Raw genomic sequence first — 25,013 nt, 5'->3', positions numbered from 1 at the left:
CTTCACGGTGTTCTGTGTCATCATTTATACTCATGTTGTGGAATAGAAGGGGAACACACAATCAAGAGATACAGTTTTATAGAACAGCCTGCAATTCTCTGCTGTAAGTCATCTTTGGATGTGAAATTCAAATTAGATTAATCTACAGCAGAAATAGCTTTCTTTTCACTGTATATAATTTTCTGTATAGATTTCCACTTATTTATCATTTTCAGCCATGGTAGCAGCGTGGCTCTGGGGATGGCAGTGTCAGTGGGTCCACCACTTTGGTCCTAAATGAAATATCGCAAGAATTTTTTGATCAATTTCCATGAAATTTTATACAGACCTCCATGTTTCCCAGATGATATTGTAATTACTTTGGTGATCCCCGGACTCTTCCTTTAGCACCACCATGAGCTTCATATTTCTGGATTTGAGTAAAATGTCAACAACTACTGGATGGATTGCCATGGAATTTTGTTCACACATTCATCAGGATGAATTGTAACTTTGGTTCCTCTTACTTTTTATTTAGCGCCATCATCAGGTCAAAATTTCAATTTGTAATCTGATTACCAAAGTAATCTATTACCAAAGTAATCGATTACAAAGGTAATCTATTGAAAATGTAATCTATTACAAAAGTAATCAGATTACAAAAGTAATCCGATTACATTACAAATATCTGATTACAAAAACTAAAATCAAAAGTTTATATTATTATACATATTATATTTGATTTTTGGATTATTATCGTGTATGCATTAACTTGTAAGTAGTATTGTTGCCGCTGGTTCTACTTACTTTATATAGTGTTGGGTATTTTCATCTTAAACAATGCATCATACCTTATAAGATAACTTTATGTTCTGTATGTAAAAAAAATAGTAATATTTTGTATGATCATTATTAATCTATGAAGTTACTATAGCTGCCAAATAAATGTAGTGAAGTAAAAGCTACAATATGTCACCTGAAAAGTATACAGTGGTGGAGGAAGTAGTAGCATAAATCTGAAATACTCAAGCAAAGTAAAAATACCTCAAAAGTGTACTTTCCACCACTGTGTGTAACTTTATGTGTCTGGCCAATAAGATTACTGAAGCAAAAAAAATTAATGTCATTTTTAAAATTGTATATTACAACGGTAATGACGAAACACTTGTAGCTCGGTGAAATATGACTTTATGATACCAATGTTTGTGGTGGAAATATAATCATGAAAGACCCTGGCTGCCAACCCATTTTTCATTAAAGTGACTGTTCATAGAAACCTAGAGACTTTTGATGTGCTGGCTATATTTTGCACAGTGAACATTCAACACAAGCTACATCCTGTAGCTACTGTGGAGGAAGCAGGGAGAATACATTTAAAAGAAAACTTTGGTATTTTTCAACCTGGACCTTATTTTCCCCTGTTTTTGTGTCTAAGTGACTAATGGGGACAACAATTTTGGGAATTGGTCCAGGACTGAGCGAGAGCGCTGCAGCCGGCAGCAGCGCAACAGGCTGCAAGGTAATCCTTCCAGGCAATTGCACACCATCAATGTGCATCCACTGAAAGTGCTTGTTTTTGCCACTGACGTGCTTAGATTGTTATTATAAGTGTCTGACAACATTATGGAAAGGATCCCTACAGAGATAGACCTTTTTGTTAAAGAGTGAGATGCTATTTATTAACCTGAAACAGCTCTCCTCAAAGCCACCAGACTCAATTGCAAAGGTAATCTGATTACAAAAGTAATCCGATTACAAAAGTAATCAATTGCAAAAGTAATCGATTACAAAAGTAATCCTACTACAAAAGTAATCCGATTACAAAAGTAATCAGATTACAAAAGTAATCCAATTACGACAGTAACTGATTACTGATTACAAAAGTAATCTGATTACAAAGTAATATGATTACAAAAGTTAAAAAAAATGGTAATGTTTTGTATGATCATTTTTAATCTATGAAGTTACTATAGCTGCCAAATAAATGTAGTGAAGTAAAAGCTACAATATGTCACCTGAAATGTAGTGGAGTAGAAGTATTCAGTGGTGGAGGAAGTACGCATAACTTTTACCTAAGTAAGCAATGTAAAGTTACAAGATAAAGTCCTACATTCAAGATTTCATTTAAATAAAAGTCCAAAAGTATTAACAGCAAAATGTACTTCATGTATTAAAGTAACCTTGGGCAGAATGGTCCCTCTCAGAGAGTTATATTGTTATATATGTCATACTAGTTGAATATTATTACTGATGCTTTAACACATACGCAGCATTTTAATGTTACCGCTGGTGGAGGCGCATTTTAACTACTTTATACACAGCCGTGTCCTATCCAACTGGATAGTTTAGCACAGTATCATACTTTATTCATTGATCCTGTGTTTTGTTTGTAAAATCTTAACTAGTAACTGCAGCTGTCCAATAAATGTAGTGTTCAATATTTCCCTCTCAAATGTAGTAGATTACAAGTATAAAGGAGCATAAAACGTAAAAATAAAATAAAAAAATACCTCAAAATTGTACTTTCCACCACTGTGTGTAACTCTATGTGTCTGGCCAATAAGATTATTGAAGCAGCCTCAATAACATAACTTCCCAGGAGGTTGTGTTTTCTTATTTTGGCCCACACCATGAAGCATATGTGTTTACACCACATAACATAAAGCAACTTATGCATGAATAGTTTACATTGGGACTTTTGTCCGATTTACTTTGAGCCTACTAACCTCTGTCAGCTCGATGAATGAATGACCAGATCTGAACCTTGCTTTAATGGGCGGGCCAGTGTCTCCCCTCGGACAGGCCAATAAAACATGAGAGCTGCTTGCAGCTTAGTTCGGGTGTTGCATAACCATACTGCAGGTCCACAGTGTAGGAGGCAGTCAGTGTAGGTTCAACACCACTCATCGGTTTACCTCTTCACAATGGCAGCTCCTAAGAAAGTCTGCATCATTGGTTCTGGAAATTGGTAAGCGGATGTGTTAATGTATTAAACTGTAAACTGACGGCGTGTTAAACATGGCTGCATTTGGAGTATCTGCGTGTTTCAGATTGCTTGTCAACCCGGTGTACCGTTGCTAGCCAATTTAGCATCACTGGGCAAACAGCCACCTAACGTTAACTAGCCGCATTTTCCATGGTAACGTTATCTTAGAGAAGTTTGACTTGCAGGTTGCACAACATTAACCAGTGATATATAACGTTTCGTTTGCTGGAACACAAGCCAGTTTTAGCAGTCACATGCTAAGAAATTGGCTGAGTATACAGAAAACTGGCCACATGTCAGTCACGATTAATGGGATTTTGTGGTCATGTAGCCATAGTGTGTCAGCAACAGACATAGGCTACAGCATGTTAGCTCACTCTCCTTAGCACCTCTACAGTAGAAATATGTTCATGTTGTTATTTTACAGCCATCATCTAAATCACGCATGGGCATGGCTTTACAATCTTGCCAACAGAAGCCCTCAATGGGTGCTTTTCTGTGGGTGAAATCAAAAGCCAAACTCCATTAAACAGTCGGATAGTTTAAAGTTACTTAGTCGACTTCAAAATCCCAGAGTGGGAAAACATAAATTCAGGCCATAAATGAATATATAAAGTCCTCTTGTAAAGTCGGCATATAGCTCTAGTTTATCGACCAAACAGATATATATTTTGTTTGTTAAAACCCCTGTTGTTATACACAGTGTTTAATGATTGTAGCTATTGTTGAAAAGAAATCTAATTTTAATGTTTAAAAAGCTCATTGGTGCTTAATGCATTGTTTTTATGCCAAATTGATGTGTTGGCCCCGAGTTATTAGAAGAATGCCTCAAAATTATGTTTAACCCCTATGTAACATTGCTGTTGCGCAAACGAACATAAAATCATCAGATTTCTCAATGGAGTTTGGCGCAGTGTCGTCTCCACACCAAAGGAATCGAGAGGTAGATGGCCACATATTTCAGCTTATCTTGACTGCAGCCTGCCAGGTCATCCAGCTCAGAAAACAGCAGTTGATGATCAATTAAAGTGAACCAGTAGAAAACACATGAGGTGCCATGACTAGTAATGCCTGGTGATCACGCCAGCAGTCACGTGATAGCAATAAATCTGTGAAGTGTTATTACCCAAGCACCTCAGCTTATCATAAGTGGACCTCTTCTGGACCCACACTAACTGTTTTTCTTGCCATTTTACACAGATTTTTAAATGCAGTATGAATTTTAACATGATTTCGTATGGAAATTAAATACTAACCTGTAACTATTAATAATACAGGGGTTCTGCCATTGCCAAGATAGTGGGGTCCAATGCAGCACAGAATTCAACATTTGACAACACCGTAAAAATGTGGGTGTTTGAGGAGACTGTGAATGGGCGCAAACTGACTGAAATAATCAACACTGACCATGAAAATGTGAAGTACCTTCCTGGGCATAAGCTACCAGAAAATGTGGTAAGGAACTGTTAGTTTCTCATCATTAACATTAATTCAGTGTTTTGCCTGTTGCTCGGCTGTCTGTTTAGTGCATGGATGTACTGTAGTCCCTGAATGTTTATTATTGTGGGTCCTTGAGGCATTTCCAGCATTATGTGTACAGACACATTATGCTTTGTATCTGCATTTGTTCTTATTGCTTCAAATAGCTTCCTCCATCACAGCCTCCATAATAAATAGTGTTTTAATAATGTGTGTGTGTTTCTGAATGTGCTCTTAAAGCAGGTTGTTACACCAGCTCTAATGTAGGTTGCGTCAGACTTCAATGTATGTCATATCTCTTCCAAACTTCATCCTCACCCTCGTCAGCTGGCCGTCCCAGACCTGGTGGAGGCGTCCAGTGATGCAGACATTTTGGTGTTTGTGATCCCGCACCAGTTCGTTGGGAAAGTGTGTGACACCATACAGGGCAAGATAAAGAGTGATGCGCTGGGGATTTCCCTTATCAAGGTTCGACTTTGCTCTTTGCGCTGCGTTATTATAATCACCTATGAATTTTTCACCTTTTGTCTTTTGGTGTGACGCTAATTCATGTTGTGTGCCAGACTCATACAGTCTATGAGCAGGTTAAAGGAGCCGAAAGCCAGTTGTGCAGTGTGGTCTTTGACCCAAATACCAGATTGGTATGGCTTAATGTAAATACATTACTTGTATATGTGTTTTTGTTCCTTCAGGGTGTAGACGAGGGGCCTGATGGACTTAAACTAATCTCTGATGTGATCCAGGAGAAGCTTGGTATCACCATGAGTGTGCTGATGGGGGCCAACATTGCCAATGAGGTTGCTGATGAGAAGTTTTGTGAGACCACCATTGGTTAGTCTGATCACTGTGTTGCCTGTTTTTGTTTTGTTTTTTTATTTCTTGCCTTGACACATTTTTTATTGCTGAGCGTAGGCTTGTTGTTTTGAAAGAAATTAATTATTGTTTAATTAGGACAAAGTTACACTTTGATCAAGATTTAAAGTTACAATAAGCAGGTTTCAGCCTTGAAGCAGGAAGTATGTTTGTTGCAGTTTGTGTCCTCAAGCTTTCTGCATCGTCAGCATGGAGGTGACAACTTAATCTGCTTTTGTGGTTTCTGTGTAAATGACAGAGTGAGCTGGTTCAGTTTAACATTTGCTTTACGTGCACGGCATCCATCATGGGATTTGCTGTTTAGTGCATTTTTAGAACATTAACTTGTTTTGAAAGGATTAATTTGTTGGATCAGGGCTGGCAAATGTTACTTGTCTGAGGCCTTGGAGCGTTACAGCTGTTCTCTAAAAGATGCAAAGTCACTGTTTTAACCATGACTCTTAAAATTCTACTAGTTTAAATGGTGGTGACTGCCACAAGTAATCTTGTAGAGATACCAAAAGATAACCAGGTTCTTTTTTCTGCTTCCAGGGTGTAAGAATAAAAACCACGGGGCTCTCCTGAAGGAACTCATGCAGACCAACAACTTCCGAGTCACTGTCGTAGAAGAGTATGATGTGGTGGAAATCTGTGGAGCCCTGAAGGTGAGCTTTTATTACAAAACAGGGCTGCATGCAGTTAAAGTGGGGTTCATGCCTTTTTACGTCTTACATTTGAACTTCCATACCAGTTTGCTAACATTAACATTACGCAACACTTTCTGCAGCTCTGTCTGCCAAAGTCAGCTGGAACACAATGCACTTAGTTACATTACACCACTGCAGACCTGTCAAATACAGTGTATCTTTGTAAAGGTAAAACTATTTGATTACATACACAAGATTATACTGCCAACAAAACAATGCTGATAAATCACAGAAAGTGACATATAGTTTGGCTTCTAAGCCGCAACACTGACTGAATAAATATGCCCCTGGGATACATGCCCAACATCAAACGTTTAAAAACAAAAAAACCAAAAAAACAAGCAGTGTCATGATAATATTTACTGTTTTTGTCTTGTACTGCTGTGAAGGGTGTCAAGTTTGCATGCATTTTAACAGTCAAAGTGCTGCCATTTAGCCCAACATTCACAGATTTACATTTAATTTGGCATGCATATTGAGGATAGAATATTTTTCATGGTGTTAGCTTGTGAGTTAAAAGCCATTTGACATTTATCATCTCATAGGCTTCATACATTTGAATAAATATTAATATTATAGATTTAACTTTTCCCTAATGTTTGTGTACCAAATTCGAGCTGAAACACTTAGTGGATTAATCTGTTAGCAACAAAAAATATTTCAATAATTGATACATAATTTAACAAAAAGCCCAAACATTCTGATTCCAGCTTGTCAAACATGACTATTTGCTGCTTTTCTGGTTTGTTTTTGGGGGTTTTTTTTGTTTGTTTGTTTTTTTTTTTTATATATATCATTGTAAATGGAATATCTTGAAGTTTTGGACTGCTTGTAAAACAAAACAAGCAATTTGAAGACATCATGTTGGGCTCTGGGAAATTGTAATAGGCACTTGTTGACTAAACAACAAATACACTTTTCCTCCTCGTCCATCCTTCAGAACATTGTTGCGGTTGGAGCAGGTTTCTGTGATGGCCTGGGCTTCGGCGACAACACGAAGGCTGCAGTGATCAGATTGGGCCTGATGGAGATGATTGCCTTTGCCCGCATTTTCTGCACTGCCGGGCCTGTGTCCTCTGCAACCTTCCTAGAGAGCTGCGGGGTGGCTGACCTCATCACAACCTGCTACGGCGGCCGCAACCGCAAAGTAGCCGAAGCTTTTGTGAAGACGGGGAAGGTGAGAGCTTAGATTTTCAAATACTTCTACCCTTTATGAAAAAAGGCAATATGTCCAATGTATTTGGATTTTAAGAAACAGTCACATTCAGCAGCCAAATCTGATGATGGCTCTTGGTTTGTTGAAAGTGCTAGAAACTTTAATGAATGACAATTTAACCATCAACTGATGGTTCACAAAAGCCTTACTGAAGAGCATAATACACTTCTGTAGGTCCATGAACACTGTTAACACACCATAAGAGCTAAGAAGGAATCTTTAAATATCCTAACTATAGGATTATGCTTTCAATAGTATTCGACCACAGACCAATATCTTGTTATAAAGACTGTAAATTACTTTTCTTTATATAGCAGCTTTCAAAAACAGTAACAAAGTGCTTAACAGTAAAAATTAATTCTAAACAATAAAATGAGAAAATAATTTCAACTACTATTTATATTCCAATTTTGAATTACCACCTTAACTTTTTCAACTTAATGACAATTTCTGATAGATATATTTATGTATAGCACTCTAACTTCAAATTAAATAATTGAATTATCACTTTTTTTTTAAGCTACAATCACCATAAAACAGAAGAAAATAGTACAAAGTCACGTATGAAATGCAGCTTTCACCCACTTTGCTTAAATACTGCAGTTTTTACAATACACACTTAAATAGTACAGTATTTCTTGAGACTAGCAAGTCTAACTCAACCAGGTAATGTTAACTGCTTAAGAGCTGCAAATTGGACTAAAATAGTCTTGCTAGCTAATAGATGTTCTAATGTTACTCAGTATTAAATACAATATGAAATGAAATACTGCCAAACCTTATTCTCCAATCAGCCAGGTGCTAAACAACCGAAAAGTACAACATTTTCCTTCGTTTTGAAGACACATTTAAAAACATGTCGGCATGTTTTTCACCTCCTACTGGCTTTACTCTTTTTAAAAGTTTCAACCTTTATATCATAACTAAAGGGACAAATAATAACCAAGTCGTAAGAAAATACTTGGTTGAAGCTTATAAAATTGAGTGTGTGGACCATCTCTTTTTCCATTTAACAAGAGTCCACACTTCTGCATGTCATGTTTTTTCCTCTTGTTTCTGCTCAGTCCATTGAGGAGCTGGAGAAAGAGATGCTGAATGGTCAGAAGCTGCAGGGACCAGCAACAGCAGCTGAAGTCTATCTCATCCTCAAGCACAAAAACCTAATTGACAAGTAAGTAAAGCATCAACACAGAATCACAGCACTGTTTCCATGTGCACTGGTTAGAAAAGACATCAATCATCAAGCATTATTTTTGCACTCAACAATACCTCCTCCTTCCTCCAGGTTCCCTCTGTTCAATGCAGTGTATCAGATCTGCTATCAGGGCCATCCAGTCTCAGAGTTCATAAGCTGCTTGCAGAACCACCCAGAGCACATGTAAAAACGGCAAACTGACCAAGTGCCTTCTAAATGAAGAACATTTCCATTTTTCATCTGTTACCTGTTAGAAACAGATGGAGGAGATGACCAATCACTCCACAGTTGTCATGCAACTAAATGGCTCCAGTGAGTGGAGAGGTTGCATAACATTTGTGTGTTCAGCTCTCGTTCGACCACTTTGTCTTTTAACATTCAGTTTCTGACATCTTTGAAGTGCTTTCTTTAATTTCCTGACATATATATTGAAACTTAAAGTATAAATGTTGGGGGGAGTGGTTCTTTCCCTATGTGATGGTCAGATAGCTCTTTTTTCCTGAGATTTTTATTTTTTGTTTAGCCAGATGAAATCAGAATGCATGATGTCACTTTTTAGACAGCAGCCAAATTGAAAATACTAATACAGAAATCCAGACTTTACAGGATATCAAAATTATCGTAATTCGATATGAATTTTAAAAAGCGTTTTGTTGATGACATTGACTCAGCCCTTGACTGCCATTCAGCTACTAACATGTTTGTACAATGTTTATTTGGCACTACATCCTGCATTCAGATTTTGGCAGGGTCAACCACTCAGGGCAAAGACCTATTGACATCCTTCTGTAGAGGGAATTATCGTTATCTAACATTTTTGTTGCCGTCCAGTGAATGCCTATCCATCAACAGAAGTTGTTTAGAGATGTAATACCTCAGTTCGTTATGTCTTTGTATGCTCTAAAGTGTCTTACATAATTCACTATTTCCTGTCTTGTAACGTATATTAACATACTGTCGATCGCACAGCAACTGTTTTTAACAAAATAATGCAAGTGCCTTATAATGCACGGTTGCTAAGTCTTGGCCATTGTCTTTGTTTGTTTTTTTTTGTCAAACCAAAGACTTAACAACTTAACGTCCGTCCACTATGCCATTTGTTATTGTAACCCCGTTTTCACTCAGTTACGGCTAATGTGTGTGGGAAAATTGTGTTAACATTTGTCTGAATAAATTTATTCTGTCATCAAATCTGGATCATTTTTCACTCTCGTATTAGAAATCATCTTTTATTTTAACTACACAAATCAACAATCAAATTGTATTGTTTGCCTATATATCTATATATCTAGATGTATCGATATAGATAGATCTAGATATCCTTTTTTTTTTTTTTTATTCCTATTTTTCACACTACTTAGTACAGTCTTAAAGGTTCCCTGTGGAGTTTTTGAACTCTAGTTGCACTATGGAGCTGTTTTTGTATGAGTGGGTCCCCGTTTTGTTTGTGACAATACATGATCCTGCCAACGGTTTCACACTATTCCACTTATCAACAGGTGGCGGTAACACGCCAAAATATGCAGCAATACGCCAACAAAGGCAGGGAAGAAGACTGGTGTAAACAATACTGGATTTAAAAATACTTCAAATTGGCTTTGCAAATGTTTTGAGGATGGAAATTCAATTCAACACATTTGTTTATAAAAAAAAAAAAAAACTCCACAGGGCCCCTTTTAATGAGCATGGCATGCTGTATTTTATTACACATATTGTTTATGTATGTGACAAATTAAGCCTTGATAAAACGAAAAGGACAAAAAAAACGATGCTGGACTGCTCTAAATACAAGAAAGTATCGTGGTGGTAGGAAGACAAAAGGAAAGATTCATGATGATACTAGCTGTGTACAAAATGGTTCACTTCAAACTTTGACTTAAAATGAACACATTTATTGCTCTAATATCAACTAAAGCTCTATTCCCTTATTCAGAAAATGAGGTTTAAAAAATGTGGAATGGTTATTGGTTACACATTTGTAACATTACTGTTTTGTGGCCAGAGCAACATGCTACTAATTAACACATGAAGTCTAAACATGACAATTTGTCTTTTAACAGGCAACAAAACTACACAAAGTCGCTACACTATAGTTGGCCAAGAAATAGCTCAAGCAACTCCCTGTAAAACCACAAATGATCATTTTTAACTTTACACTTTTTTTGTACAAATTAAAGAAGTAAGATATATGTGAATTAGTGAGCTTGAAAGGTGTTGGCAGGTAGATTTATTTTTATTTTTTTAATTTTGACAGAGCCAGGTTAGTTCCCCCCTGCTCCAGGTCTTTATGCTATGCTAAGCTAACCCACTGGCTACAAGAGTGTACATCCATGAGTGGTATTGATCTCCCCATCTAACTCTTGGCAAGAAAGCGAATAAGTGCCTTTCCCAAATTGTAGAACTATTCCTTTTAAGATTTTTATTAAATGCTGATTTCAAATTAAAGATACTCATTAAGCATACACCTATCACAACATTTTTCTGACTTCAGTGCTTCAAGCAATAAAAACCAGTATAACCACAAAGCATGAAACACATTAACAGAGAACCAAACTAGTTTATTGAAAGTAGTGGAAATGTCACTAGCTTTACATATGAGTGTGCAGTTAACAGCAGTATACAGTATGTCATTACAAAGGCATTCACTGTTGACCTGTGGTAGACACCGCCGCTGTCTGGATATTCTGAAATATGGAATGAACATTAGCAACTTAAATAAACTTGGGGGGAAAATGTAAACAAAAAGGGAATGAAGCTCAGAGGGAGGCTACTAAACAAGACAGAGAGCTGGTTTTGCTTGTCCATAAGGACACTTAAGACTATTTCACTATGACTGCTTTGAAGAGAAACTGCCTGCATTGCCCTTTGTACACCACAGTCTATTTATCTTAAACAGCCATGACGTCCTTGGTCACAGGCAGAGGAGGCAAAAAGAGAGAAAGCAAGTTGTAAAAAGAAAATGTGACTAATAAATGCAGTCAAAGCATAATGGTATTACAATCACAACGCTTATAAGAGTCAATCCCGTTCCTCATCTCTGCTGTGTTCATCCATCTTTGGTACAGTACTTACACTGGGTGAGCATGACTCAGCTGAGTGTTTTGTTGTTGCTCTGCTCTTGTTACTTCATTATTCCATTTACCATCCTGACAAATTAAGACCTAATTAATGGAGTCAGGGACATGGAGCTTGTTCATCAGACAATTTTGTTCATAAAAATATCCTGGTTCAGAATTTTTTTTGTCCTCTCTCTATCTGACTTGGTCCCGCCTCTCAAATAAAACAGAAAATTTATATTATATATATAAAAGTTTATTAACCTACCACCAAAATTTGTATAAACCCATGATGACCGCATGAATTCATAATTCTCTTTTGAATGTCTAATGAACTGGCTCCAATGAATAATTACTATACCTGAGAAATAGTCTCTTTTTTAAAAAAATAGCTTCTTTCTTCTTTGCTGCTACTGCGATGGATCCACAGAGTGGAAACACCTCCTTCCTCAAAGACACTCAGTATTGGAACATGACATTGCTCACTTACCCTGCTGCACCCCTCTTACTATCCTACCTCTACGCCACCCTTATCTCATCACAATTTACAGTCTGTGAGGGTTGACCCATTTGTAAGTGCCTTCATAGCGAAATCCAACTCTCTTTGCAAGGTCGTCTGCTTCTGTTGGGCCACGGCTAAGAAGAAGAGAGAAACAATCAACACTCGGCATTAAATTCCTCTTCCAGCTAAGGGTATAGTAAACAACATTTCCTTTCCTCCTTCCATTACCTTCCATATTTGTAAGGAATGGGTTTGGGCTTCTCTTTGTCTATCTGATGAAGAAGAGGTGTGAAGATCCTCCATGCTTCCCTTAGTTCATCACTGCAGGGAAACAATTCAACATGTGGTGGAGGACATAACAACAGAGCTGTCAGGCAGCTGAGGCAGAGAAAATATGCAATATGTCGCCATCTAGTGTGAAGAACTGTTAGCTCACATTAAGCACATGCAACATGCTATTTCAACAGACAGGTTTAGTTTACAAGTAGAAATGTGAGACAACAGTGGTGGACAAAGACAGACCTGCGTACAAAATGCATCTGACTTCCACAGAAGACATCCAGGATGAGGCGTTCATAAGCGTCTGGAAGCTTCACATCCTGAAAACAAGACACAAATTAACTTTTTTAATTAGAAAAATGTGTTTAAGAAATTGAAGATGTGATATAGATAGCTTTGCTATCTTTCCTTGTCCTATTGTTTAAATCACTAGCTCTAGTTAGGATTTCTGTTCCTGTGTCCATTTACCTTGTTTCTCAGTTTGTGACTAAATACATACTGCATAAATAAGTCAACTTGAACATGCCTTGTATCTACTCTTGTAGGTGAGGTCAAGCTCAGTTTCCTCTGGGCTAAAATATACGCCAGGTTTCTTGCTCATCATCTTGGCGTAGACGGCCTCATTGGGCTGCACACGCACCACCAGCTCATTCCTGCGACACAGATTTCCAAAAATGTCCCCTGGGACGTCAGTGAACTGTAGTCGCACCTCGGCTTTCCTCTCATTCAGAGCTTTTCCACAACGAAGGATGAACGGAACACCTGAGGAGCAAAACATTTTAATGTGAAATGTGTGCACTGTGAAAGAGCACAGGAATGTGAGATCAGGAGGGCAGGGTATGTTTACCATCCCAGCGTTCGTTGTGCACATAGAGTACAGCGCTGGTGAATGTGGCCTGAGTTGATCCTTTAGGAACTGTGGGATCCTCAAGATAACCCAGTTTGGCATCTCCCTCACCCTCTGGATCCCCCACATACTGACCCAGCACCACATCTGACATGGACACTGGAGCGATGCACTTCAGCACCTTCACCTACAAGAGGGAACACGAGAGAACAGATATCCTCCATTTTCACACTTAGAAATATAAACCATAATATATATCTCCATATTTTTTGTAGCGTTGAAGGAGGTGTCGAGGCATCGGGTCTCTGGTAACGATTTTGTACCTTTTCATCCCTAACATCATCAGAGCTGGTGGAAGCTGGTTTCTCCATGGCAACCAGGCAGAGCATCTGGAGCAAGTGGTTCTGCATGACATCGCTGATTATGACAAAAGGAACAGGTGGCCACACAAAAGACAGAGACGAGAATGTGATGGCTGTGATCATAATCATTAAAATTATAACTGATAATATGCTGGTATTGATGTACTGGTAAAACTGGGGTAATTAATTTGCAGTGAGTTGCTAATGATTATCAATGAAAAGGTAATTAGTTTAACCCCCCCAATTTACCATTTAAAGGAACTATATAAACAATTATAAATAAATGGTTTATAACTCACTATGTAGTTGTATGCAGATATGAGGACATTTTAGGTGTTTCTTAATATACAGAACTTGTCAACAATTCTCCTATGATGACATATTTTATATTATTATCATCATCATCATCATCATCTACCTGTGTTTTACTATATTATCATTCATTATCTGTTTATACACCAACCTCCACTTATGAATGTCCACAGGAGTTATAGTTGTTGACAAATACATTAACAAACATCTGCATACAACTACATTATAGTGTTTCATAAAGCATTTATTATTAATGTTTATATACTGATTATAAATGCTAAAGGGGTAAAAAAAAAAAAATACTGATTACAATATACAGCAACTAAAAATGCATTGTTTAAGTATAGTATTTATAGAACTTCACTTTAAACCTGGGTACAAAAGCATTAAACTTTTAAACAAGACAAACTTTAGGGATTTATTTGTTTAAATATGAACAAATAAATGATATTTATTTATCATCACCGGATGATGCCAAAATCATCAAAGTAGCCTCCTCGTCCCTGAGTGCCGAATGGTTCTTTAAAGGTGAGAACAACACAGGCCACACTGTCCCTGTTCCAGATCGGCCCGAAGATGCGGTTCCCAAACCTGCAATGAACATCACATAATCGTTCTCTGCTCAGCAGCCATTCATGACAACATGCATAAATATTTTTCTTCTGTTTTGTACTTGGTTAGAGACCAATTTGTGTTTTATTTGTATGATATTCACAGAAGCTTTTCTAAACCAGCTTTTAACATTTTTTTTATAATTATTATAATAATTCAAATGACCTTAAATCAACAGCAGATCTTTGTTTTAGGGTAAAATTAAAAACACAAAGATTTACAATGCACATGGAGAAATACCAACAACAAGATGTGCTGATAGTATTGTGTGTGTTGAGTTTTATTCATCCGAGTGCCATGGGCACTCAGTTATAAATTTTATTTTTTTTTTTTAAATCCTCTTTATTTGAAATCCATGTATTGTAAAAAATGTATTGTCTAATATTTGTTTTTCATATCTTCTCCCATCTTATTTCAAACAATTTAACTAAATTCCTAATCCTATGATTTATCATAGGAGTTATCATTGCCTTTTTGTGGTGCAGTGATTTGGTGCAGTACATTTATTTACTTATTTTTTGTTATTTGCTTAAGTGCTGCTACTCTTGTAATTCTACAGAAGTAACAGTAGTATCAGTTTGTTGAGAGAGCAGCTGAGGTGTTATACCCAGTAGTAATTGCTCCCCTAAAAGAGTGTGCACTGAAATATGGTATCCATGATTTTACAATGGAAATATAATATTTGACAATCATAATCTTTACAAGGCATCATATGAGTAGTAAGTTAAAAAAAAGCAACCTCACCTGAGCACCATGAGGTTCTGCACCATTTCCTTGCCCAGATAGTGATCTATACGGTAGATCTGTTCTTCAGTGAAGAGGGAAGAGAGGTGAGTGGACAGCTCCTCAGAGCTCTGAAGGTCATGTCCAAACGGTTTCTCTACGATCACCCGGTTCCAGCCTCTACACAACATACATGCACACAGACACAGAAGAAAATTATCATATTAAGTCACATTAGTGGGACACAACTGGATTTAAACTGGGTTTCCATTTAAATCGTGATATTGGGTCAGGACTTTTTGCACACCTTGGCATTGCCCTAACTTGAGTTTCTGTTATTTAGCCTCATTGATATAAATGGGGTGGACAAAATAATACATAATGTATGGTTGCACCCAGAACATGCATTGATGCTGGTAATGTTGCAAACAGACACCCAAATACACACCTCTGAACCATTAGTGCTGCTGCTGGTAAATGCACCCATGTCTTATGTGATGCAAAATCTATGATCACATTTTATTGGAGGGATTTCTTTGTATGCCCTAAAATGCAGTTTAAAAAAAAAAAAAAAAAAAAAAGTTGTGTTAGTGAGGCGACCTGGCTTTACATAAAAAAAGGGTGGGGTTTTGGCACACTGTGCATCCAAAAAATGACTGGACAGTGCACCAAGGGACATCATTGGAGCATACTGCGCTCACTGCCTGCAGAGATTCAGTTTACAAACATTCAGACATAGCAGGACAGCAGACGCTTGCAAAACAACAACAGTATGACACAGCAACAGTTAGTAAGAGAAGTGCGTGTACTGACTTTGTGCTCATACAGTAGTGCTTAATGTTCTTGGAAACATCGTGGTAGACGGTGGGTGGCAGCGCCAGGTAGAAAAGACGGTTTGCCTCGGTTCCTCCAGGCAGAGACAGGATGTGTGTGTTGAGTTTGGAGAAGGAACTCTCATCTCCATATTTCCCACTGATGTACGTGTTCCTGCTGAAGAAGGCTGACAACCGCTCTGCTTCTGTATCCGTCACCTGGGTCAGAGGGTGGGAACATTTACCCATGCATGGATTTAATAAGGATTTATAAAAACATCAGTGCATGTGTGTGAAAAAATTACTTAATCCGGTGGTACTAGGAATTGAGGAGTGGACGACGATAATAATAATAATAATAATAATAATAATAAAACTATTTATAGAGCACTTATCAAAACAAAGTACAAAGTGCTTCACAACAAGAGAAATAAAATACTACAGTGAATGACGAGATATAAAGAAATAAAATACACAAAAGCAATAAAATAAACAGTAAAATAAACAGCCAGTTCAGGTAAAATCAGGATATGCTTTCAGATAAAAATGTGTTTTGAGACAAGACTTAAACAAAGACACTGACTCAGACAACCTAATTTCTTCGGGCAAGTTGTTCCAGAGCCTCAGTGCCCTGATAGCAAAAGCTCTGTCCCCCTTAGTTTTCATCCTGGACTCTACTATGTTTCTAAAAAGACTTGTGGTCTATATTGTATGTGGTTTATATTACCCCACTAGGAGCTGACTTTGTGTAAACCTGCAATAACTATTTTTGGCCACTTGGGGGCAGCAGGGGAAAAAAAGCTGTAAACACGACACTGACATATCACCTTTTAAGTTGAGGGAGGGAGGGATGACATATCACCTTTTTTTTGTTGGTAGGTAGGTAGGTATTTTTAAAAAGTACAAAAAACAACAACAGAAACATCTGTAAACAGTACGACAATTAGTGCAGTGGAGCTGAAATAAATATGATTAATGTAACCGGTTGCTTTATATACATGAGGTAAGTGGATATGACAGTATGTACACAGTGTGCACAGCATGCAAATTTAAAAAAGTGATAATATTTACATAAACAATGAGATAAATTTAAAGGTACAGTGGATGTTTTTGTCACAGGGTTATTGCACAGGGATTGTTCCTGACACTATGAGACTGGTGTTAAGTGTTTCAGAGTGATGGCCTTTGGGAAGAAACTCTTCTTGTGTCTGGTTGTTTTGGCATACAGTGCTCTGTAGGGCCTACCAGTGGGGAGAAGTAGAAACAGGTTGTGACCAGGGTGTGATACATCTGCAGTGATGTTTCCTGCCCGTTTCCTGACACTAAGTAAGTAATAAGTCCTGAATGGAGGGCAGATCTTTTCTGCAGTCTTGACTGTCCATTGTAGTCTGTTCCTGTACTTGGTGGCCGATCCAAACCAGACAGTGATGGATGTGCAGAGAACAGAGTCGATTACTGCAGAGTAGAACTGGTTCAGCAGCTCCATAAGCAGGTTGAACTTCCTGAGCTTGCTCTGGGTCTCCTGAGGTGCAGTCATTGTGTAGAGAGAGAAGAGCAGTGGGGAGAGCACACACCCCTCGGGGGTGCCAGTGCTGATTGTCCGGGTGCTGGATGTGATGTTCCCCAGCCTCACCTGCTGCCTCCAGTCTGTCAGGAAGTTTGTGATCCACTGACAGGTGGAGGCTGGGACAGTGAGCTGGGTGAGTTTGGTGTGAAGGATGTCTGAGATGATGGTGTTGTTGTTGTCCATGTTGTTGGCCAGAGAGCGAACATTCGCCAGATGTATTGATGGGAGCGCAGTTCAATATCCCAAGCTGGAGCACTTTTACGAGTGCTCCAGCCATGCTTGTTTGCCATGTCGCTGTCTCCAGCAAAGCCCATAGGAGACCTGCTGCTCCTCCAACTAATAACTCGAGAGAGTGCAGTACCGAGGTTGCCACACATTCAGGAGGTAACAGAGCAACATTATCATTCATTTAGAGTCATGTTTTTGGCCACCTGGTGAATTTAAGTCCAATATTTGATATATATATATATATATATATATATATATATATATATATATATATATATATATATATATATATATATATATATATATATATATATATATATATATATATATATATATATATATATATATATATATATATATATATATATATTTTTTTTTTTTTTTTTTTTTAATATTTAATCTTTTAGCTCTGTTTCTGAAGGAAATATCTGGCTCTTTAGCTGCTAAATGCTCCAATATGTTGATCAGCTAGTCACTGACTGTGTCTGTACATGTACATAAAAATACTATGTAAATAAAAACCCTTCAGTGTTTACGTTTACGTATCTTTGTTCAGCATCATTGTCCTTGTTTTTAGCTGTAAGTCCATTTTTATCTTCCTGAAAATTGTTCTTTGAGATGAAGTCCAATTTCTCGTATGCATACACATGCTTGGCCAATAAAGCTGATTCTGATTGTACATTAGTTTGATACTATGCGCTGTAATTCTCTTTATCTCCACTCAACAAAAAAAAAAAAACACAAATAAAAAATGACCAATGCTTTATGAAGGCAACAACCTCCAAAAAGGCACAGTGGCACCCTTAAAACATTTTAACTCCTCCCTAACCCCAACAGATGAACAGAAATGTTTGGAAATCGGCAATTAAGTCCTCTAAAAGTGTAAGATATAAGTTCAATATAACATTTAGTGCAGAACTTATATTACTCTGACAAGACTTTCCAAAATTGAGGAAAATTATCCTGAGTAATGTCGGCATAGTTGTGGGAGCAGGGGTTCTTTGTTACATCTATTGTGGGAGTGCCCAGAAGTACACATTTTTTGGTCCAAGTTAGTTTGTTATGAATGAAATCCTACATACTATATCTGCTGGACAAGAAATTTGAAGCAGTCCACTCATTTCCTACGAACCAACTTTTACCGCTGGGATGAAAGAATAATCTTAATGAACAGAAAAGAGCGCAAACCATCCTGCTTTGCGATAATTAACTGGTTGGAGGACTATCTTGATCTGTTGAAAATGGAGAGAGCTGCAATCTTTCTTAAAGACTTTTGATAAAGGCCTGAGCAGCCACTGGGATATTGTTAGGGACTTTATGGAAACACACCATGTAACATAGCCTTTACTGTATCATCCCATCAATTGTTCTGCATTTGTTTCGTTTATTCTGTTTGTAATATTTTGTCTTGTGAATAAATAAAATCTTAATAGGAAAAATGCATCTCAAAAGGTCCAGTTTTACCTTCAGGTATGGCATGCAAGAAGTCCGAATGGCATCAACTGTCAAGTCAGAGCGAGCAAAGCCCACAAAAAACGTCTGCTCAGGTAGGAGGCCGTCTCTGAACAACCACCTGGGAGAGAACAGAGAAACATATGGTTCATTACACACAATCTTTCATCAGTATTGTAAAAGCCTTTCACTGGGGTCAGGTTCACTCACCATAGAGTTGGGTAGATTTTCTTCTTAGCCAGATCTCCCTACAGGTGCAAACACACACATCGGAAATGTGATTTCACCTTAAAAACATAGGTCATGTACACAATCATTAAGTGTTGCTGCTGTGAGGCTTATTTAACCAGTGCCAGAGAGGTAATTATTTTCCATGACACAAAGTCTCAAGATGCTGCAGTACTCCAGGTCACACCATCTGGCAACGAGTAAGTAGGCTGCTTTGGCTTAGTTAAGAATTGCACAACCTTAGTAATCCCACTGAAAGTAAGTGCCAACCACCAACACAGAGTCTGGAGACAAAAGACTGTCCTGGTGCTTACTGAAACCATGCTGAAGAACCTGTTGCTTAGTGGCTATAAGAGCTTATGTAAAAACAATCAACCTTTGATAGTGTTTGACATGTTTCACAAAACAACACATGGACTGTACTGTATACTAGATAAAGGCCTTGTATGCCAGTGCCAGACACTGACAGGAGGCGCTCAGAAATCAGGGATGACCTGAGGCAAACATCAACTCAAGGACAGATAGGGCTGTCACAATTATTACATAGTTGTCTGATTGCGATTATTTGAGCTGACGTGATCATTTTGCATAATGGTTCACCTATATAAGAACAGCTGGATGAAACTAACAGAAATGCCATATTTCCATTACTATTTCCACATCGTCTTCCACCATATGAGGTTTGACTGGCGCTCTTTTAATGACGTCATCTTGTTGCACTATGTATGTACTTTGTTCTGCTATGGTTTAGTGGCACCTGAGTGGAGAATTAGCGCCACCTACTGTTTATCTCGAGGCGCTTAACTTCTAATATTTGACCAAGTGCATTTTAATGAGCACCTATCTGCCCTGTGCAATTTTTGTTTACAAAGCCTAAAAGGCAAACAAATGTAATTTTTATTTATATGTTCCAATGTTCAGTGCCAATAAATGGCTTTTCTTCTTCATAAAAGGTGTATGTGTATTATTCAACTATTATTAAGCTTATACTATAATAGTGGCATAAAATGAACAGAAAAAAGACAATTAAATCCTTAATTGCCATTATTTGTATGACAATTAATCATCAACAAAAATTTCCTGGTCGTGACAGCCCTAAGGACAGGACATTAGAAGTCAAGTTAATTAAAAATAATTCCCATAACAGCATACTGTTGGCCTACATCACAATCTGATGTCCCCCTTTAAAACTCTCTATTCGTCAGCTCAGGGAATTCCTCAACTTGTAACCCTGCGACATTGTTTAAGATTGTGTGTTTAAAATAATAACTGTAGATGAGAGGAACTGAACAGAGGTGTGTACACGCTATTCACAAATGTGTCAGTCTTTAATGTCACACTTAGGTTAAGAAGTAGGCAACTCATTTGAACTGATCTGGTATTATACAATGTCCTACAACATTAGCAAAGTCAAGTCAAACTTTTAATATCATCATGAAGCTGAACAGCAATCACTATTGAATTAGCAGTAGTAAGTAAATGTTTGAAAATGTGGTGTGACTATTCACTTGGCGATAAACATGAAAGGGCTATACCAAAAAAGCAGCTTGCAGTAGACCCATTTAAACAGCTGCAGCAACACACACATATCCATAAAACAAGTACAAGCGGGGTGAGATTACAAGCAGCCCAGCCCTTGGCCTGACCTGCTTGTCTATCACATTGAAAGAAAAATGCTGACACTCAGTGACACTGCAAAAATCAGCAAAGGCGCCACTCTCCTCTCCCAAACAGCAAACAGTGCAAGAGAAAGGAGGACAGATGAATTACCAATTACTTACTATAGCCTGACTAGATGTTCAAAAAACTACACCAACACCATCTTTTTTTCATATGTGAAGGCAACAGTTATTGAATAGTGTCTTAAAGGATTACAAAAAGAGGAGAAAATGGTTCTTCTGAAAAATTATTTAGCAGGAAATACGGTTTGAACAGTGAAAGCAAAGCTGTTGCTGACAGCAAAAATGCGTTTGGGTATAAGTTTACATGTTCTCATAGATACAAACAACCATGTTTCTGTAAAAATGTGTTTTCATTTCTGATAGTGTTAGGCATGTCTTATTGAAATTATACAAATAATTGAACGAGGAGCCTGAAGAGACTGAAGCCCTGTTAAAGGAGGAGAAGGCAAAGACAGAAAACAAATGGAAACATTATGTACGAAAGAAATGAGGAAACAGGTCTAAAAAGTTTCAGAATGCCTGAAATAGTTTTAGTTCCTGAACTTGACACCTCAACAGTATGAGGAAATAGTAAATGGTGAAAGGATTTCTTATCACAGTATTGGGATGGATCAACTTATTATTCAATTTATTTTAGCAATAAACTTTGATTGTGATTAGGCATCAAACGGCAATCATTTTCAAGTAACAACCAAAATGAGTGTCATGAACTGTCAACTCCTGCTAACTGTAATGTAATATTTTATGCTTGGTCAGATTCTTATCTTGGTTTACTTTGCTGGTTTACTTATACTTTGCAGAACTGCACAATTTAAAAGAAAAATGTTGTTGAATTTACCACTGTATTTAATTTAAGCAAAGTTCTCATACAACAGTTTAATACAATAATAATGCATTTTGAGGGGTGTGTTGTTTTAATTCATTAAATGAACAGAAAAAGGTTGCTGCAAGAAATATGTTTATGCTAAGCAAAGGTATTAAAAAGAATCTTTTTGATACCCAGTCAAAGGTTTCATACACTATTGAAATGATAAGCAAAAAAGGAACCTTGAGGTTTTCAATGTCTAAATTTTAGGCTTTTGAAAGCTCGGATGACTGAGTGGTGCTTGTTTGCATAAGCTTGGTGAAATCAGTTTCAACATTTCCTTAATCAAATCGGGTGCAGTTATTTCAGTATTTCTAAAGATTACAACACATTTTCTTTGAAACTGTGGCCAACAATTCTTGCCTAAGTGGTCTACACTATATATGTGCCAAACATAATAATAAGGGAACACAGAGAAAAGTTACATGCTTCTCCTTCCTGTTTGGTCCTAAAAGCTTAATTTTTTTTTATTTTTATATTTATTTATTTTAAATCACACAGTAAATGTTGTATGATCGGGTCGCCCCAGTAGCTCATCTGGTAGAGCGCATACCACGTATTAGGGATGAGTCCTTACCGCATGTCATCTTCTCTCTCTCCCCTGCCTTTTCTGTCTCTATCTACTGTAACTATCAAATAGAGCAGAAAAACGGCAAAAATAAATAAATTAAATTAAAAAATTAAAAATGTGCGATCATGATTGCTCCAGACCATTAGCCCTTTCATTTAATTTCACAAGTGTACATTGCATTATCAGTTCCCATTGTTACACCTTATTTATATAATCACTGACTACATCATGCCTCCTCTGCTCTGCTCTCACCGATGCTCCCATGATGATGAAGATGTGAACGTCAGACTGATGGAACTCTTCATCTTCATGCAGCTCCTTCCTCAGCTCCCCAAACACCTCAGAGCGAGAGAGGGGGATGTTGCTCATTTTCTCTAAAAAGCATACCAAAAAAACAGTAAAAATAATTGATCAATGTTCTTTTATATGTTAAACCAACCATTAAGAAGACAAATACAGACTAAACTCTACCTAACAGGAATTTAGCAGTGCTTCTAGGCCTGCACAACAATTAGTACGTAAAACAAAACAGACAACAACAACAACAAAAACGAAAACAATGTGCTGGAAATTTTCAGTTCCATAACTACAAATCATGTTTAACTTTACATTTCTGCTGACCTTTGTTGAATGTATGCTGTACAGTTTTAGTGTTTTGTATAAATTGTTCCTACTGTTCCAGGCAGCTATTGATTTCCATTTATTTCTGTACGGCATGAAAACCAGTTAGCAGTCTATTGAAGACTGTAGTGGACTGTTGCCAGTGATTTAATAAAAAGATAAACGCTTGTTGAAAAATAGTATAATTTCCCAGAACTATCTCCTTAACCAATTTAGCGATATTTAGGCAATCCTAGAGCATGGTTCCCTTTTAATATCTAATAAAAAAATCTGTTTGTTAGAAATCCTTCATGAACATGGTTTTCACTGAGCTTCCCCTGAAACTGTTTGGCACCCCCGCCTCCCACTTTGAAAACCCCTGAATTTAAATTTTTCAAGCAAAAAATCCAAATGGTCACTGGTTTTAGTCTTGCAAATGTGAGGAATTTCAGCTTTTCTCTGTTTTATAAAATTGTAAATTGAATATCATTGGGTTTTGCACTGATGGACGGACAAACAAGATAATTGCCAACATCACCTTCTAAGAACGTGGGTGTTTTTCACCATTTTCAGATATTTTCAAGACTAAATGTCACAAAATAAACTGCTCCTATTATTTAATCAATCAATCCGTAATGAAAATAATCATTAATTGCAGCCATAGAATGGTAACCAATGAATGCCTGGAATAGTAGGAAATAAAAGACTGACATTTTAAAACACAGCATTATTGTTTGAAAATGGTCAGCTGCAATGTAAAGTAAATGTGATTTTTATTAAATGGGCTATACCTGGCAAAACCACCGGCACTGGTCCTTTACTTTCTCCATTATCCAACATTCAAAGATAAGGAGTTGCATATTTGAAAGAGAGAGATAAACTTAAATTTCTTTGTGACTCATTTCAAGTGGAAACAATGATCCAAATCAGGAAGTACTCTTTTCAGTAATTTCACCACTGACTTTTTTATTTTCACCCTTAACTAAGCCTTCAGGCTTGATCATGAAAAGTCTGCAACGCACCTCTGAAAAGCTCTATGACAATTCAAACATCAATCGTCATTGTAAGGTTACATATGCATATCATCCCTGACAAAACAACACTCAGAAGGACTGCATGTGGATTTCTGTCAGATGGTCACCAACTAGCTCCCAGAAATAGCCTGACTGACTGACACACACACACACACACACACACACACACACACACAAACACACACAACAAACCATAATGATATTAGTCAAATCCTCCACCAAATCCTGTATACAGAGGGCTAAACCTTACTGCAGAACACCTCGATAAAGCTGGCTAACATATCAAGATAACATGAACTGCCATGTTGATGCTCACGAGTGATTATTTCGTGGACAGTTAGCTGCTAACATTCAGGGTGAAAGAGCTCAGATTATGCTGTTATTAAACCAAGTTACAAAGCTTTTTCTTGCTGACTGTATGCTGGGCTAAAGTTAATACTAAACCGCCTTGTCATCAACCCTTAGCTTCACATGCTGTTATGACAACATGACTTGACAAGCACTAAATTCAAGCTGCCGCTTACAGCTAGCAAACAGCACCTAGCTTACAACTGGCATTAGCTAGCGTTACATTAGCGAAGAAAAACGGTTACTTAAGTTACAGACGTAAAGCGAAAACTACTGCTACTCACAAGTCCGTTAACGAGATGATAACCTGGCAGTTAAACCCTGACCAAACCCGACGACAGGATACAGACTTTATGCACATTCACCCCGACAGTGCTCATTTGCGTGTCCTGCCTACTTCCCTGTTCAAGTGACAACGAAGAATTGCGAGATTTTATTGGTTTGGGGGACACTCACCAGCGCTCGCTCGAGTACCCATCACTGTCGAATTCGGTGACGTCAATGACTCGACCAGTGGGC

General features: G+C 37.5%; 2 protein-coding genes across 6 annotated transcripts; one reads left to right on the top strand and one right to left on the bottom strand.

Moving 5' to 3' along the window:
- Positions 1 to 2,796: 2,796 nt before the first annotated feature.
- Positions 2,797 to 9,605, top strand: LOC122883624 (glycerol-3-phosphate dehydrogenase [NAD(+)], cytoplasmic). The gene is made up of 8 exons (XM_044212592.1): positions 2,797 to 2,947; positions 4,243 to 4,420; positions 4,772 to 4,912; positions 5,137 to 5,275; positions 5,849 to 5,961; positions 6,944 to 7,180; positions 8,284 to 8,390; positions 8,505 to 9,605. Exons 1-8 carry the CDS (start codon positions 2,904 to 2,906, stop codon positions 8,599 to 8,601), a joined length of 1,056 nt encoding a protein of 351 aa, XP_044068527.1. The 5' UTR covers positions 2,797 to 2,903; the 3' UTR covers positions 8,602 to 9,605.
- Positions 9,606 to 10,951: 1,346 nt separating this feature from the next.
- LOC122883622 (glucose-6-phosphate 1-dehydrogenase) lies at positions 10,952 to 24,987 on the bottom strand. Of its 5 annotated transcripts, none has more exons than XM_044212587.1 (14): positions 24,779 to 24,916; positions 23,904 to 23,932; positions 22,765 to 22,886; positions 19,377 to 19,414; positions 19,179 to 19,287; positions 15,921 to 16,138; positions 15,129 to 15,287; positions 14,238 to 14,363; positions 13,422 to 13,515; positions 13,099 to 13,285; positions 12,778 to 13,013; positions 12,495 to 12,571; positions 12,201 to 12,293; positions 10,952 to 12,106 (listed from the first exon to the last, which is right to left on the bottom strand). In XM_044212587.1, exons 1-14 carry the CDS (start codon positions 24,853 to 24,855, stop codon positions 12,016 to 12,018), a joined length of 1,656 nt encoding a protein of 551 aa, XP_044068522.1. In that variant the 5' UTR covers positions 24,856 to 24,916; the 3' UTR covers positions 10,952 to 12,015. The 5 variants fall into 5 exon arrangements, with proteins under 5 accessions (XP_044068522.1, XP_044068525.1, XP_044068523.1 ...); XM_044212590.1 differs by having other exon boundaries at positions 23,904 to 23,936; positions 24,779 to 24,905; XM_044212588.1 differs by lacking the exons at positions 23,904 to 23,932; positions 24,779 to 24,916 and adding an exon at positions 24,951 to 24,987.
- Positions 24,988 to 25,013: the final 26 nt, after the last annotated feature.

This window comes from Siniperca chuatsi, linkage group LG10 (assembly GCF_020085105.1).
Source record: "Siniperca chuatsi isolate FFG_IHB_CAS linkage group LG10, ASM2008510v1, whole genome shotgun sequence".
NCBI classification, from domain to species: Eukaryota; Metazoa; Chordata; class Actinopteri; order Centrarchiformes; family Sinipercidae; genus Siniperca; species Siniperca chuatsi.
This window is presented reverse-complemented; position numbering and strand designations above follow the sequence as displayed.